Raw genomic sequence first — 18,581 nt, 5'->3', positions numbered from 1 at the left:
ATGGAAAATTATACAATGCACTGATCATTGAAAGCATTCGTATAAATGTTATATGCAGCTGATGCGATAAAGTGTTCCAAAGAGGTGTAATTCAGTCAGATGCGTAATAAGAGAGGAGGGGTCCCATGTGCAGTCTCCATCTGGGCCCCTCTCCACTCTTGCTGGCAGCATAGAGTGTGTGAGCTGTGGAGCGCTAATAGACTCTAGCGCTGTGCTAAAATCTACTGCGTGCCCCAGGGAAGATAGTGCCGCAATTTCCATACTGTGCATGCGCAAAATGATTTTGGAGTGCTAACGTTGTCGACACTGGACACCGGAGAGGTAAATATTGAATAAATGGATGTGCGGTGTGGGCCCCCTGGATCCAGGGGCCCATGTGTGTGCTGCACACACTGCACCCATTAAAAAATTGCCACTGAATTCAGCTGATGTTTCATTATAACATTTTTGCTTTTGAGTAGCGAAAATGTGAAATCTAACTGCTGCGGCCCAGGAGTTGTTCATGTAGACCAATGGTTCCCAAACATTTTTGAATCACGGCGCCCTACAGTATCGAGTTTTTTATTGAGAAATTTAGAAAGAAATATTAAATTAAGTAAATTGTGTTTCTATGTCATCCTTAGGTTTAATTGTGTGGTGAGGGAAAAAATTTGCTTCTGTTTGTCCACTTATTTCATGAGTGACAGTCATGAGCATTGGTTTTGCCTGTTACATTGACAATAAATAATTTTAATTGGTCCTGGACCACCAACCCAGGGCACCTGCAGGTGTCCCGCGGTACTCCTGGGTGCCACGGCACACAGTTTGAGAACCACTGATGTAGAGTACCACATTACGTAAAAAAGTGAGTGATAAAACAAGTAACCACCACAGTATGTATAGTTACCTGGACAAGGGACATAACAGTTCATACTGAGTGGATTCTCCTCACTGGGTAATTGGCCACAGAATTTAGGGTCTACTTGCTGTTTGGTTCCAGAGATGGTAATATCATGTACCGCACATGTGAGGTTACGAGACTTAAGTCCTTCTCCACACTGGCCATTCTACAAAGATGAACAGAGAAATAAAGCATGATAGTGATAGTAACAGTCAATCCTATTTACAGTATGATGAACACCAAAAAGGATTCCAATGCGGAATGTTCCAAGTTTATTTTAAAGTTTGGAATTTGGCCAAATTCCAGAAGTTTGTATCAAGATTCCCACTGGAAAGAACCTAAGCAGCCTCCCCTGTGATGTTAGTGCACAGTGCATGCAGTTTGGTGTCGGATGTAATGATGCCCGAATTCGGTGGCCACGTGGAATGCCGACCGAACTCGGACGTTTTCTTGCCATGATTTTGCCTTGTAAGTGATTGCCCCTTTAAAAATCATCCGAGTTCAGCCAACATACCGCATGGCCGCCGGACTCGGGCGTCATTACATCCGGCACTTGGAGTTGGATTTTATACAGTGGAATCTAAAAATATGCATTGTGTGTATCCCTATAACTAATATTTTCCGCTAAAGTAAAGTGAACTATAAACTGTGTGAGATTTATTTTTAATGGCCATAGTCCAATAATATTTCAACACAAGAATCAATATAACTTGAGCTCTTTGTTTGACTTTTCTATTTTCAGACACAAACATCCCCATTATCCCAAACTGCTAACCTGGGCTCAGCCATGTATTACTGTTTTCCAATCCATTTGTTTTATGCTATACTGCATAATCTCTGGTATTACAGTATGTTTTTATATGTTGCCCCATACACCTTTGGTAGTAATAGTAAAAAACTAACTTTTTATTGAAACTTTAAGGTGAGGGGAGAGATTCATCTGCTAATCTATCTGTTTGAAAAAGTTAAAATGACATCATAGATGTGAAATGTATAGGTAATTACAAATGTGTCTATTTTAAACTTATAAAAACAAAAAATAAGATTTTAAACCTACCGGTAAATCTATTTCTCCTAGTCCGTAGAGGATGCTGGGGACTCCGTAAGGACCATGGGGTATAGACGGGCTCCGCAGGAGATAGGGCACCTAAAAAGAACTTTGACTATGGGTGTGCACTGGCTCCTCCCTCTATGCCCCTCCTCCAGACCTCAGTTAGAGAACTGTGCCCAGAGGAGATGGACAATACAAGGCAGGATTTAGCAATCCAAGGGCAAGATTCATACCAGCCCACACCAATCATACCATGTAACCTCGAACATACATAACCAGTTAACAGTATAAACAAAAACAACAGTAACGGTCCAAGACCGATGTCAACTGTAACATAACCCTTATGTAAGCAACAACTATATACAAGTCTTGCAGAGTTTCTGCACTGGGACGGGAGCCCAGCATCCTCTACAGACTAGAAGAAATAGATTTACCGGTAGGTTTAAAATCTTATTTTCTCTTACGTCCTAGAGGATGCTGGGGACTCCGTAAGGACCATGGGGTTTATACCAAAGCATCCAATCGGGCGGGAGAGTGCGGACGACTCTGCAGCACCGACTGAGCAAACGCTAGTTCCTCATCAGCCAGGGTATCAAACTTGTAGAATTTAGCAAAAGTGTTTGACCCCGACCAAGTCGCCGCTCGGCAAAGTTGTAAAGCAGAGATGCCTAGGGCAGCCGCCCAAGAAGAGCCCACCTTCCTAGTGGAATGAGCCTTAACCGAATTTGGTACCGGCAATCCCGCCGTAGAGTGAGCCTGCTGAATCAGATTACAGATCCAGCGAGCAATAGTCTGCTTTGAAGCAGGAGCGCTAATCTTATTGGCCGCATACAGGACAAACAGAGCCTCTGTTTTCCTAATTCTAGCCGTCCTGGCTACATAATTTTTTAAGGCCCTGACTACGTCCAGGGATCTGGAATCCTCCAGGTCACCGGTAGCCACAGGCACCACAATAGGTTGATTCATATGGAACGACGAAACCACTTTAGGCAAAAATTGCGGACGTGTACTCAATTCAGCTCGATCCACATGAAAAATCAAGTAGGGGCTCTTGTGTGATAGAGCCGCCAATTCTGACACTCGCCTTGCTGATGCTAAGGCCAACAACATTACCACCTTCCAGGTAAGAAATTTCAACTCAACCTTGTTAAGCGGTTCAAACCAGTGTGATTTTAGGAACTGCAACACCACGTTCAGGTCCCATGGTGCCACTGGATGCACAAAAGGGGGCTGGATGTGCAGCACTCCCTTTACAAACTTCTGGACTTCTGGAAGAGAATCCAATTCCTTCTGAAAGAAAATCGAGAGGGCCGAAATCTGTATCTTAACCGAGCCTAATTTCAGGCCCATATCCACTCCTGTCTGTAGGAAGTGGAGAAGACGACCCAAATGAAAATCTTCCGTAGGTGCATTCTTGGTCTCTCACCAAGACACATACTTTCGCCAGATATGGTGATAATGTTTTATCGTCACCTCCTTCCTAGCCTTTATTAAAGTAGGGATGACCTCTTCCGGAATCCCCTTTTTTGCTAGGTTTCGGCGTTCAACAGCCATGCCGTCAAACGTAACCGCGGTAAGTCTTGAAATACAGGGCCCCTGCTGCAACAGGTCTTCCCTCAGAGGAAGAGGCCAGGGGTCTCCTGTGAGCATCTCTTGTAGATCCGAGTACCAAGCCCTTCGAGGCCAGTCTGGGACAACGAGTATCATCTGTACTCTTCTTCGTCTTATGATCCTCAACACTTTCGTGATGAGAGGAAGAGGAGGGAACACGTAGACCGATTCGAACACCCACGGTGTTACCAGTGCGTCTACTGCTACTGCCTGAGGGTCCCGAGACCTGGCGCAATACCTCCAAAGTTTTTTGTTGAGGCGTGACGCCATCATGTCTATTTGAGGAGTTCCCCAAAGACGTGTTACGTCTGCAAAGACTTCTTGATGAAGTCCCCACTCTTCTGGATGGAGATCGTGTCTGCTGAGGAAGTCTGCTTCCCAGTTGTCCACTCCCGGAATGAAGACAGCCGACAGAGCGCTTACATGATTTTCCGCCCAGCGAAGGATCCTTGTGGCTTCCGCCATCGCGACTCTGCTTCTTGTCCCGCCTTGGCGGTTCACATGAGCCACTGCTGTGACATTGTCTGATTGAATCAGAACCGGAAGGTTTCGAAGAAAACTCTCCGCTTGTCGAAGGCCGTTGTAAATGGCCCTGAGTTCCAACACATTGATGTGTAGACAGGACTCCTGGTCTGACCAAAGACCCTGAAAAGTCTTTCCCTGTGTGACCGCTCCCCATCCTCGGAGGCTCGCGTCCGTGGTAACCAAGATCCAGCCCTGAATCCCGAACCGGCGACCCTCCAGCAGGTGAGCACTTTGCAACCACCACAGCAGGGACACTCTGGTTCCTGGGGACAGAGTTATTTTCCGATGTAAATGCAGATGGGACCCGGACCACTTGTCCAGAAGGTCCCATTGAAAAGTCCTTGCATGGAACCTTCCGAAGGGAATGGCCTCGTAGGCCGCCACCATTTTCCCCAGAACTCGAGTGCATTGGTGAACTGACACCCTTTTCGGTTTTAGCAGGTCTCTGACCATGTTCTGGATGTCTTGGGCTTTCTCTATTGGGAGGAAGACCTTCATTTGTTCCGTATCCAGTATCATACCTAGGAACGGTAGTCGAGTTGTCGGAATCAACTGTGACTTCGGTAGATTTAGAATCCAACCGTGTTGCTGGAGCACTCTCAGAGAGAGCGCCACACTGCTCAGCAATTTCTCTCTTGATCTCGCTTTTATCAGGAGATCGTCCAAGTATGGGATAATTGTGACTCCATGCTTGCGCAGGACCACCATCATTTCCGCCATTATCTTGGTGAAAATCCTCGGGGCCGTGGAAAGTCCAAACGGCAACGTCTGAAATTGGTAATGACAATCCTGTACAGCGAATCTCAGGTATTCCTGATGGGGGGCATATATGGGGACATGAAGGTACGCATCCTTTATGTCCAGAGACACCATAAACTCCCCCTCCTCCATGTTGGCTATTATTGCTCTGAGAGATTCCATTTTGAATTTGAATCTTTTTATGTACAGGTTTAGGGATTTCAGATTCAAAATCGGTCTGACCGTACCGTTCGGTTTCGGGACCACAAATAGGGTTGAATAGTAACCTCTTCCCTGCTTGTGCAGGGGAACCTTGATTATCACTTGCTGTATACACAGCGTTTGAATTGCAGCTAACACTACATCCCTTTCCGATGTGGAAGCTGGTAGGGCCGATTTGAAAAATCGGCTCGGGGGCACATCCTCGAATTCCAATTTGTAACCCTGGGAAACTATTTCCAACACCCAGGGATTCAGGTCGGAACTGACCCAGGCCTGACTGAAAAGTCGAAGACGTGCCCCCACCGGTGCGGACTCCCTCAGGGGTGTCCCAGCGTCATGCTGTGGTTTTTGGAGCAGCCGGGGAGGACTTTTGTTCCTGGGCACCTGCCGAAGCAGGTGTTTTCTTGCCTCTGCCCTTACCTCTGGCGAGGAAAGAGGATCCCCGACCTCTTTTGGACTTGTGCGACCAAAAGGGCTGCATCTGATAGGGTGTTGCTTTCTTTTGCTGTTGGGGAATATATGGTAAAAAATTTGATTTACCTGCTGTAGCTGTGGAAACCAGGTCCGTCAGCCCATCCTCAAACAATACATCACCCTTATAGGGTAGTACTTCCATATGTTTTTTGGAATCCGCATCACCCGTCCATTGGCGAGTCCATAAGGATCTTCTCGCTGAGATAGACATGGCATTGGCCCTAGAAGCTAGCAATCCAATGTCCCTTTGAGCATCCCTTATAAATAAGACTGCGTCTTTTATATGGGCTAGAGTTAGGAATATCGTATCCTTATCCATAGTATCAAATTGATCTGTCAGCTCATCTGTCCAAGCTGCCATTGCGCTACACACCCATGCCGACGCAATCGTCGGTCTTAACACAGCACCCGTATGAGAATAAATACCCTTTAAGGTAGTTTCTTGCCTGCGATCTGCAGGGTCCTTAAGGGCCGCTGTATCAGGAGACGGTAGCGCCACTTTCTTGGACAAGCGCGTCAGGGCCTTGTTTACAGTGGGGGGTGATTCCCAAATCTCCCTGTCCTGCTTAGGGAAAGGGTATGCCATAAAAATTCTTTTGGGGATCTGCGGTCTCTTATCCGGAGTCTCCCAAGCTTTTCCAAAGAACTCATTTAATTCATGAGATGTGGGAAAATTAATAATCTGTTTCTTTTCCTTAAACATGTGTACCCTTGTGTCGGGGACCGAGGGTTCATCCACAATATGCAACACATCCCTTATTGCCACAATCATACACTGAATGGTTTTAGTCACCCTAGGGTGCAATTTTACTTCGTCATAGTCGACACTGGAATCAGAATCCGTGTCGGTAGTAGTGTCTTGTGTTAAGGGACGCTTTTGAGACCCCGACGGGCCCTGTGAGTCGGTCCAATTTGAGGATTGACCGCCTGATGTCCCACCTAAACCAGCCTTATCAAGCCTTTTATGTAAAGATGCCACACTTGCATGCAACGTATGCCACATGTCCATCCAATTTGGAGTCGGCACAACCGACGGGGACACACCACTCATTTGCTCCATCTCCTCCTTGGAGAAGCTTTCCGCCTCAGACATGTCGACACACACGTACCGACACCCCACACACACAGGGATTAACCTATAAGGGGACAAAACCCCAACCAGGTCCTAAGGAGAGACAGAGAAAGAGTATGCCAGCACACACCAGCGCTTAACAACACTGGAAACAAATATATATATATCCAGATAGCGCTTTTTTATATATATTATGTCAATTCCCACTCACTGCGTCGCCAAAGTGCCCCCCTCCTCTTTTTTCCAGCCTGTGTTCAGCAGGGGAGAGACCAGGGAGCCAGCGTTTTCTTTCTTATGCAGCTTCTGTGGAGAAAATGGCGCTGGTTAGTGCTGAGGATCAAGCCCCACCCACCCGACGGCGGGCTTCGCTCCCAGTGATTTTTCAATAAAATGGCGGGGGAACAGCGATTTACTGCCTCCGCAGTCTAATCCCACTGTATTTCTGCCAAAATGTGAGGTTTATTGCTGCCCAGGGCGCCCCCCCTGCGCCCTGCACCCTTCAGTGCTGCTCTGTGTGTGTGTGTGGGAGCAATGGCGCGCAGCTTACCGCTGCGCGCCTTACCTCATGAAGATCTGATGTCTTCTGCTGCATAAGATGTCTTCTGTCTTCTCTATCCGCTTCTACCTTCGGCATCTGTGAGGAGGACGGCGGCGCGGCTCCGGGACGAACCCCAGGTGAGACCTGTGTTCCGACTCCCTCTGGAGCTAATGGTGTCCAGTAGCCTTAGAAGCAGTGCCCAACTTAACAAGCCAGCACTGCTTCTCTCTCCTCGGTCCCACGATGCAGGGAGCCTGTTGCCAACAGGACTCCCTGAAATTAAAAAACCTAACAAAATTATTTTTCCACAGAAAACTCTGGAGAGCTCTCTGCAGTGCACCCATTCTCCTCTGGGCACAAGATCTAACTGAGGTCTGGAGGAGGGGCATAGAGGGAGGAGCCAGTGCACACCCATAGTCAAAGTTCTTTTTAGGTGCCCTATCTCCTGCGGAGTCCGTCTATACCCCATGGTCCTTATGGAGTCCCCAGCATCCTCTAGGACGTAAGAGAAACATAGTTAGCAACATGCTTGATTACAGTTTTAATGGCATTTAGGAACTGGTAAATAATTAAACTGGTGTATTCCACTGTGGTGTATTAAGATGCTCTATGCTTTATATATACTAGGATGCTCTTTGTATTGTATATTGATTAATGGAATGCTCATTGTATTGTATACAAGTCACTAGATTGCTGTATTGTATATTAATCACTAGGATGTTCTCTGTACTGTATACTGACCACTAGGATAATATCTGTTTCATACCACTTACCAGGGTGGTCTCTATATTGTATGTCACTAAAATGCTCTATTTTATACAGATGATGATGTATTGAATATAAGTCAATAGAATGCACTCTATACTGTATACTGATCAATCTGATGATGAGGTTTTATATATCGGTCATTGTATTGTATCACAGACCGCTCAGCACGCATCTCTCCCCCCACTCAGCGTGATGTGTGCTGAGCGTGGGGGGGTGACACGGGGGGCCGCTCACTTCACACAGCGCTAATTCATGCAGGCTCAATCTAGCACCGACGATAGCCCGCGCATCACTATCACTGGGGGACATACACACGGCAGATCCATGCTTAAAATCTAAGCAATCTAGTCAGATTGCTTAGATTTTAAGCAGGGATCTCTCCGTGTGTACCCCCTTTACAATACTTTTGAGCAGTTAGTAGTGTTTCAGTTTTCATACTTGTCCACCAATGCTTATTTTGGCTTCCAACATTAACTATGAGGAGACCGACATTCAAATTGCATTCTTAGCGAGACAAAATATTAAGTTAAAACTAGATCATCTTCATATACGGGGATTCTGGAAGATGCTTATAATATGTCACAATGTAGCACCAAATACAAGAAATAACCCAGCAGGACAAAGTGAGCACTGGGGTGAGAATAATGACTCATTTTCAGACCTAATAAAAACACCCTGCAGTTGCATTTCCATCTTTTTGAGTAGGGTATTACTGATACGGCTACTGCATAATATTGACTTCTTACTGTTTTTCCTGGGATGTAAAACGTCAACACCATTTACCATTATTATTCTGACATATGTCAAAAGAAAATGAAAAAGTTTGCTGAAAAAGAGAGAGTTGTAACAAGGAAGCAATTCATTATTCGTGGTTAGAGAGAGTGGGCTTGGGAATTTATATTCCACCGGTGGAGGAATAATGAGCAAGGGAGGGAGCTGGAGTGGACACACATAAGTAAGAACAAAACCATTAAAAGAATATAATTTGTAGGATAGAACCATTTTAAAGCTAATGAGATGCACAGAAGTTATTTTTAGTCAGATTTGTTATTTCAATGTGATCACTTAGGCAGGCTCCTGGAGCATTATGTAGAAATCTTGCAGTATCTTTCCGGTGGCAAAATAAAATGTGGGGGAAAAAAAGGAAAACACTTTTTCCCATTTTATTAATTTCCCTCAACATACTAAAGAGAAGAACAGAATTTGACTAAGAAAAATAATGATTCTATGATATGTTAATGTTTTGTTTTACTATTTAAAATGTTTTGGCCCCTTTTTAAAAATAAAATCAGCTGCAAACTTGTACTGTATTGCAGGTATTCAGATGGTGATGTTTAGTTTGCTGCTGTGATTGCCACAGACTGAATTGACAGCAATGAAAGTTATGGTAGTGTGATCCAAAAATCTACTGAACAACAACCTTTCATTCCTGCTTTTTCACATTAAGGGCCCTATAGAGAGCTGAAGGCCAGTTGGCTGTAATTACACCTGCATTGCCTACATGGAGATACTATATTCCCCTGTATGCAGAGCTGTATGCATCTTAGTGGTGCACCTGCCTCCACTCCGTTCTCTTAGGAGTAGCTTTACTAAGACTCGTGTGTGCCGAGAATGCATTCTCCGTGAGTTTTGCCTTTTTTTTAAACTGAAGACAGTTTTTTCAAAATAGTACACACACACTGTAGGTGTAACGCTGGGCATCACTGCCCCCTCAGCATGTACAGTAAATCACACTGCGATGTAGGGGCCGCTGTGACCATAGTCGCAGACAGAGATCTGCACGTGTGCAGTACAGATACTGTGTAAGTGAGGATCCCAAAACATCACAGATGCACAGTATGTATACCCACAAAGCTGGCCTTTAGTCATCATCAACAATGTGCATATCCAGCAGCCCTATGACACGGGGTGTATGTAAGCTTCTGTTCAAGTCTGCATAGGGTCTGATTCAGCTGTGGTTGGAGGTACTATTGCATCAATGATGCACTAATATGATAATGAAGCAGGAAGCGTCTGATATACAGCAAGTAGACGCCTCCTGCATGTATTAGTGATCCGTGCTGCATCCTAGGAAGCAGCATCGGATCACCTGTAATACTATTGGCCGGCTGCGTGACACATGGGGTGGCCGCCGCAGATTCAACAAAGAGGCTAGGAAATCTCTGTCTCTGGAGATCCTGGCCTCACTACCTCAAAATGGAGGTGACATGCCTCCGTTTTGGGAAATGGCGATCACTGACAGTCTGCAGCTGTAGCGCGACCAATGTGACAGACATGCAGCGGTGCAAGTAGAAAAAATGTCTTATAGGTACTGTGTGCGCACGACGAAGAATGGGTGTGGCCAAATGCCACATGGGGCATGGCCAATGAAAATGGGGGCGTGATACACATAGGGGGGGCCAGATACACTTATGACACCAACAGTGCCAGATACACATATGCCCCCACAACGCCAGATATGCCCCCACCGTGCCAGATATGCTCCTACAGTGCCAGATGCACAAATGCCCCACGGTGCCAGATGCACAAATGCCCCACGGTGCTAGATACACAAATGCCCCCAGTAGTGCCATATATGCCCCCACAGGGCCAAATACACATTGCCCCAGAGTGTCAGATACACATTGCCCCAGAGTGTCATATACACATATGCCACCACAGTGCCAGATACACATGCCCCCACAGTGCCAGATACACATATGCCCCCAGAGTGCCAGATATGCCCGTTTAGTGCCAGATATGTCCCCACAGTGCCAGATATGCCCTCACAGTGCCAGATACACATATGCCCCCACAATGCCAGATATACCCCCACAGTGCCAAATACACATGCCCCCACAGTGCCAGATATGCCCCCACAGTGCCAGATATGCTACACATGCAGTGCCAGATATGCTACACATGCCTCCACAGTGCCAGATATGCCCCCATAGTGCCAGATACACATATGACCCCACCGTGCAAGGTATGCTCCTACAGTGCCAGATACAAAAATGTCCCACGGTGCAAGATGCACAAATGCCCCACAGTGCTAGATACACAAATGCCTCCAGTAGTGCCCTATATGCCCCCACAGTGCCAGATACACATTGCCCTAGAGTGTCAGATACACATTGCCCCAGAGTTTCAGATACACATTACCCCAGAGTGTCAGATACACATATGCCCCCACAGTGCCAGATATGCCCCCACTGCGCCAGAAACACATATACCCCCAGAGTGCCAGATACACATAACCCCAGAGTGCCAGATACACATATGCCCCCAGAGTGCCAGATATGCCCCTTCAGTGCCAGATATGCCCTTACAGTGCCAGATACGCCCCCACAGTGCCAGATACACATATGCCTCCACAGTGCCAGATATGCCCCGACAGTGCCATATATACATGCCCCCACAGTGCCAGATATGCCCCCACAGTGCCATATATACATGCCCCCACAGTGACAGATATGCCCCCACAGTGCCAGATACACATATGTCCCAGAGTGCCAGATATGTCCCCACAGTGCCAGATATGCCCCCCACAGTGCCAGATACACATGCCCCCAGAGTGCCAGATATGCCCCCCACTTTTCAAGATACACATGCCCCCACAGTGCCAGATATGCCCCCACAGTGCCAGATACACACGCCCCCAGTGTGCCAGATATGCCCCAGCAGTGCAACTCACTGTTGTTGCTGCTGCCTGGGGCTGGCACTATCTTCTGCTGCTGGCCTACTGCTGGGGAAAGGAGAGCGCAGCATGCGCTCCTCCTGCCCCTCTCCTGCCCTCAGTCTGGTCTCCTGTATATTAAAACCAATCAGGGCTCGCAGTCCGGCAGCAGCGGCTCCTGATTGGCTGCCGGTCCGTGAGCTCTGATTGGCTCACGAACCTGCTCAGTGCACGCCGCCGCTGCCGGATTCGGGCAGGCAGGAGAGGCGCATGCGCAACACCCGGTGTCTGCAAGGTGGCGGCCCGGCGGTATGGCGTACCTGCTGGGATTTTCTTACAGGTACGCCGTACCGCCATACTTGCAGCACTGCGTACGGTACTGCACATGCGCAGTACGGGTCCGGCGCATGCGCAATGTAGCCAACATCGGTTCTTTGCAGCATACACCGCAGAGCTAATGGAAAATGACATGCCTGCGTTAGAATGCTCTGTTACAGCCCAGTTACACTCCTTCCGTGGCAAGTGGAGATTGCACTGAAAAGCACATGACTCTGCCTGTATTTGCATATGCTTGTTTCTGGAATATGCATAGTACAAATTCACATGAAATGTGTCATGCAGATGGGCATAGGTTTAACCCTTGCTTTGGCACCTAGGTGCCTATTTGAATGATGAATTACACCATGCCATGCTTCCCTCACACACTTCTACCTGCTCTGGAAACCTCAGTCGTCCTTGTCATTTCCATAGATTGGAAAACCTGGTAATACAGTAGTAATATCCATATACTGTATGTCAGGGACGTGCGGTGAGCTAAATAGCTCAGGAGGCACTGGCTAGCCCCAGAGCCAGATTTACATGCAATTTATGAGCCAAAGCGTACATCTGGGCATTATACACATGTGCAGCAGTATAAACTCCTGGAAATTTGGTGAGTTTTGAACAGAGATGTGCGGAGAAGATAGGCAGGTGTGGCACTGCCTCCCCTGCCATAGACTTTTTACTCCAGAGTTTTGGCTATAAAATTATTAGAATAATGCAAATAAGATATTTCTAACATATTCTTTGTATTTTTTAAATACTTTATACAGTCAAAACTCTGGTGCAAACGTTAGTATGACAGTAAAGACTCACCTGCCTCACCCCACCGCACGTCAGTGCTGTATGTTCACGCTTTTTCCAGTATTAGTTCAAAGAAATGACAGAAAAGAATAATGTTTCCCCTTATATGGTGAAAATAATAAAGAAAATGTGGAAAAAGGTGGAAAATATAGACAAAGACACCATATACTGTATACAGTGTGACATTTATTATAACAACTATTACCGAGCATAATAGTAAATATAATTTAAATATCTCTATAAACATTGGACATACAGTAAATACAATAACTGTAAAAAACAAATAAATGGTAGAATCTTTCTTCCGTACATATTTTCCTATTGTTTGATTTTACAGGTAACATCTACAGTATACCAAAGTAAAATACAATCTGTCTTGGAATAAAAAGATATAAGATTTACTATGACGACAATGAAATAAAACATGTATTCCCAGTAAAAGCAACTTGTAGAGAAAATGTGAAAATCGTTCTGGTCATATCAAATGAAACATGAGGTCCTGAAATGGTTGATAGGCTCACATATAGGAGCGTAGATAAAATCTGAAATGAAAAACTGTGACCCATGTCATAAAGGCAGCGCTGATAAGCTCCACAGTAGAGAATTAAGTTATACATAACTGGGGCTGTGCAACAGTAACTGATGCTCAAGATGTACATCTGGAAGGGGGTGTAAAGTTAATATTTTATGCTAATTTGAGTCAAATTACCTTTTTGCCCCAGACTCTAACATTTCTAGGTATGGTTCTGTGATCAAAAGAGCATTTCCTCTGCAAATACTCTAAGGTAGTGCCAGGCAGTGCCGTAACTAGACATTTTAGCGCTGTGTGCAAGAAACAGGCATCGGCGCCCCCCACCCCCCAATATTTAAAACAGGGCCAGCGCGTGGCAAAAATAAAGGGGCATGGCTTCATGGTGAAGGGGCGCAGCCACAAAATAATGCCAATTCATATTACGCTGCACAGAAGTCTCCATTATTCAAATTACGCCGCTCAGTAGTGCCACTTACACACATTACACCAGGTAGAGCCTCATTTTACACATTACAGCAGGTAGAGTCCCTTTTTACACATTATACCAGGTAGAGCCCTTATACACGTTACTACATGTACAGCCTCTTATACACGTTACTACATGTACAGCCTCTTATACACGTTACTACATGTACAGCCTCTTATACACGTTACTACATGTACAGCCTCTTATACACGTTACGCCACTACGCCAGGTACAGTCCCCTCCAATGCCTGCCAATACACTGCTCTGCCTAAACGACACACAGAGCAGCACACACGAAGGATGCCTCTCCCACTCTGCAGCGCTGTCTGCGGTTAACTACAGAGTGGCCAGTGCTGCACCGTTCACATACAGGTGTAGCACTCTATATAAACATAGTATCTGCTAAGAACATAGTAATTTGTACATCTCTATATTTTAATTATAAATACTTATGAGAATTGTATGTATTGTATGACAGCCTGAACGCACCAGTCGGAGATACTATGGTACTGGGGAGGCTTTGTGGGATGCTCCCAGAGACCATGCGCAGAGTATGGGGGACCCACGCGACAGAGGTGGGAAAAAGGGGTGCCGTGCGGCCACTTTCCGTGGAATATATAAGTACCCCCAGCTATTACAGAGACCAGACTGCGGCTCCCCTTGAGTGCCCTAACATCCCTCTAGCTGCCTGCGCTGCTAGCAAGAGAGTTAAGCTGTAAACCGCAGCAGCAGCAGGAGCTGTGGGGGATAGTGAATACAGAGCTGGGCAGCAGCAGCAGCACGTCCTTCAGGGAGAGGCTGGCGGCGCTGGTACCTGTGATAGCACTGGGAAGCTGGTCCCCTGGGCGGCTGTCATGGCGGCATCTGCAAGAGAGACCAGTAGAAGCCGCTCAGGTAGCTGGTGAGGGGAGAGCTGAGCTGGAGCAGTGAGCAGAGCACCCGAAAGTGAAAGCAGTATTGAGAGACCTGCCAATCCTGGGCCAGCTCTAAGTGGCCAATTGGAGGAATGACAGCCTGAGACGGGGACTAAGCAGCGCTGCAGCAGTGAGGAGTTTCCAAGATTGTAAGTGTGATCAATTGCGGGCGGGTGGCCAATACTAGTGAGGCGTGGGTGGCCCTGCGGGTGTTGCCAGCGGTTCTGCGCCCACAGTGCATATGCTCTGTGTGCCAGGCACCGCTGGCACACACCTAGTTACGGCCCTGATGACAAGATTTATCCCAGATAGAGCCCATGCTATGAGGCCCCTTCCCAAGCTACTGGTACTTGAGCAGATCTATGTAGCATTGCAATTGAGCAGATCTATGTAGTGTGCAGCCACACATCCAATCCCTTGCAGCCATACACTACATACAGTAGATCTGCTCAGCCACAATGCTGATCCTTTTTTTTACAAATAAAACTTAAGCTACAAATAGATTTGTCTATCTTAGAATTATCTACCTTTCTATGCAAGGGCAGATAGCTCAATGAATAGATTGTCTGACTGCAATGCCACAGGTAATGGGTTTGAATCCCGTGTATGTCAGCATCTTGTAATGTAATAAAGGACAGTGTGACTGAATAAATACGAAATCTTAAGTTGAGTTCATGAATGTTGTATAGGTGTATTAGTGACAGAAGGGGTCAGGGTAGGAGACAGTGGTGGTCAGGAGATACTAGGCTTCAAAGAGGGGTAAAGCTGCAAGTAAAAGTAATTAAAACAGATGATAACTGACAAGTGCTGCCAACGGCGCCCCCTACCCTGCAGCGCTATGTGCGGTGCCCCTTCCGCACACACCTAGTTACGGCCCTGGTGCCAGGGGAGCATAAAGAGAGGAGAAGGCCTGTGTGCAGTTCTCCGCCTGGCCCCCCTCCTGTCTAGCCGGCAGAGCAATAGACTCTAGGCATTAGATTTAGGATAACTGTGCGGCGGGCATTTTCCCAGTGATTTTCCTACTGTGCTTGTGCCTATGCCGGGAAAATGGCCACAGCACCATTTTATCAGAGGTTTCTGCAGTGCTGCTGCTGCCCACGCGGGACTTTGGAGGGTAAGTATTGAAAAAATAGGTGCAGGGTGTGTGGTGTGGGCCCCCCTGGACAGCGGGGGCCTGTGTGCTCTCTACACACTACAACCATTATAGATAAGCCAGTGTGCAGTGCAATGCGGTGCACGCATGCAGAAGTTTCTGGAACCAATATCATGAGGCGAATATGTGAGATAATATAGTAGCATAGTGCTGTGCCAGGTCACGTAGCGGGAGCCAGAGTTAACATACAGGAGAGACACAGAAATAGTAAGAGTACAGGTGACTACAAAGCAAAAAAAATTTTAGATTAGGGTGGCTTTAAGAGATGAGAGGGAATGCCCATGTGCAGGCTCTGTGCAGGCCTTCTCCTCTCTGGCAGTGCAGTAGACTCTGGCTCAAATCATCTCTGGGAACATGGCGTCCATACTTACCCAGGACCTCACTTCTGCCCATGTGCAAATCTGTGGGAAAATATCCACCACCACATTTTTCTGGGTATTTCTGTCTGCAGCGCCAGAAGATGCTGGGCTCAAGAGAATTACGTATAATTATATGGGAGCAGAGTGTGTGGTTTGGGCAGACCTGGACCCAGGGGCACATATGCACAGCATACCCAAACCCAATATAGATACCCCAATAAGTGAAAGAAAAAGCTGAGGGAGTCAGGGCTATTCAGTCAGCTGCAGGGGACATGGCCAAATTCAGGAGATGTGGTAACACCCTCTCCTTTAAAAAAAAAAAGTAAAATACTAAGTAGGCATGAGGAAGTGGTACAGCACATGACAAAGGGGTATGTTTGTCCCCCTCAGAAGCTGGCCCGGGCCCCTGCTCGGCCCTTTCAACAGGCCAAGTACCCATCCCCTCCCCTTCTCAGCGACCCTGGAGGGAATAGAGATGGATAAGTGGTAAGTGATACAGACTAGGCTAGGAAGTGCTATGTGGTAATAGAAAGGAAAGTGACCAGCAACAGCGATACAGAGACAAGTAGAAAAAAGTGGATTTGCTCAGGAGAAGCACATATTATCTGAAGTCAAACTGAAATCAAGATTGGCTGGGACTTTTAGTGCCACCTAGAAAGCCATGCTGAAAATCCTCTCCAATTGTTTGCTGTGAATGCGTTACGGATTAGCAGCTACATTCCTATTTGGGTTGCCTGATTTGGTGAGAAAAACCCATTATTGCACACAAGTTCTATATTTGATATAGAGACACTGCTTTCACTATCACCATGAGAGCCATTCTACTAGTTAACAGGACCATAGGTGTGTACACCGGGTGCTCAACCGCACACACACACACTCATGAAGCAGGCCCAACCCATTTGAACTGACTATCATCAAGATCACCAGACACTGATCCCGGCCATGTATCTGGCGGCAGGGCGCCGTATGACTAATGTCGGCGGTTGCTCCAATCCAGCCCCGCCACATCATCGGCTGGCCGTCAGGAAGAGGTGAGTGGCCTGTGTCTGAGGAAGGGGTGTGGCTATGTCATGCACTCTCCTCTCCAAGACCCTGCTTGCGCCTATGAACAGCACACTGTGGAGTCTATTCATGAAGCAGTGAAAAGAGGGTTGAGTCTATATCGGAGTGGCAGAAGGGACCTTGTGACGTATCTAGGGGAGGAGACACGTCACCAGGGGGAGGAGCTACGGCCGAACAGGGTACCCGAAAAGTACCCTCGCGGGCTCGCTTCGCTCGCCACGCTTCGGGCTCGGTGGCTCGCTCCGCTCCGCTCGCCACCTGATTACTAAAGGTAATAGTTGGTGGCGTGGATAGTAGAGGAACTATCCCGCTGGCCTAGCTCCTCCCCCTTGTGTCGTGACTCCTCCCCCAGACGGAAAAGGTCCCTTAGCGCACTTGATTCTAGCATCTACCGTGAAAAGAGTGGAGAAACTAACCAGTGTAGAAGTTGCCCATAGCAACCAATCAGCTTTGTAGGAAGCCTTTATCAAGTGCATTCTATGAAAAGGAAGGGAGATGCCGACTGGTTGCCATGGGCAACTTCTCCACTGGTCTTTTTCTCCACTCTTTTCACTGCTTCATGAATAGAACTCTGTATTATTAACAAAACACAGTCAAATATGTGAATAATGCATTTGTTGAAAATATTAAAGTATTTGACATATTTAAAATAGGCCATCACAATGAGAAACATCCACTATTCTGTTATCGCCAATTCCCTTTTTTTAAATGTTTTGCTGATTAATTTTAGACCATCAGGAAAAAAAAAGCATAAAATATAAGCCACATAATTTTGCATGCATTTGTGCAATGTATACTGTATGTACAAGAAGAGTGTTTCAATAAGTAAGTTAATAAGACCTCTCACGTATGTAATGTTCTCTATTTCATTTAGGTTTGGTTTTGGTGCACTGGCTGTGGTGGACGTGCTCATCTTGAACGTCTGTCCTGCTGTTATCAAAGGCAGAGCACCAATCCCAAACCTGTCTCCGTGACATGACGTTATCACCACACACTTTGACAAGTCAGCTGCTGATGTGCCCTTTAGACGCAGAATCTAATCACACTACACACTTTAATGTTTGACCATATTTCTGCCAGCCCTGACTTCTTACTACTGATATTGGGACAGTAAATGAGGCACAGTTTAATGGCTTTGAGGGGAAGCAGTGGTCTACCTGCTCTGGCATGGCGGGAAATTAGAATGAAATAAAGAACATTACACACATGAGAGGTCTTGTTTACCTTACTTATTGAATTACCCTTACTTATTGAATTACAACATAGAGCGGTATTTCTGTTAAGCATCTCTGCCTCTGGTGCCATGATAAATAGTCTCACCACTGGTCTATGGGGGTCATTCCGAGTTGATCGTAGCATGTTCCTAGACATGCGGGGGGACGCCCAGCACAGGGCTAGCCCGCCCCGCATGTCAGTCCGCCCCCTCCATCACCCCT

General features: G+C 46.7%; 1 protein-coding gene across 5 annotated transcripts in view; it reads right to left on the bottom strand.

Moving 5' to 3' along the window:
• THSD7B (thrombospondin type 1 domain containing 7B) overlaps positions 1-18,581 on the bottom strand; it is a 1,210,507-nt gene that overhangs the window by 31,560 nt on the left and 1,160,366 nt on the right. For all 5 annotated transcript variants that reach the window (XM_063933719.1, XM_063933721.1, XM_063933718.1 and 2 more), the window contains one exon: positions 887-1,046. In XM_063933719.1, the coding sequence (XP_063789789.1) occupies positions 887-1,046 (160 nt within the window). The remainder of the gene's footprint in view (positions 1-886; positions 1,047-18,581) is intronic.

Source organism: Pseudophryne corroboree, chromosome 7, assembly GCF_028390025.1.
Source record: "Pseudophryne corroboree isolate aPseCor3 chromosome 7, aPseCor3.hap2, whole genome shotgun sequence".
In the NCBI taxonomy this organism is placed as follows: domain Eukaryota; kingdom Metazoa; phylum Chordata; class Amphibia; order Anura; family Myobatrachidae; genus Pseudophryne; species Pseudophryne corroboree.
The sequence above is the reverse complement of the archived record's forward strand: the minus strand, read 5'-3'. Positions and strand labels throughout refer to the sequence as shown.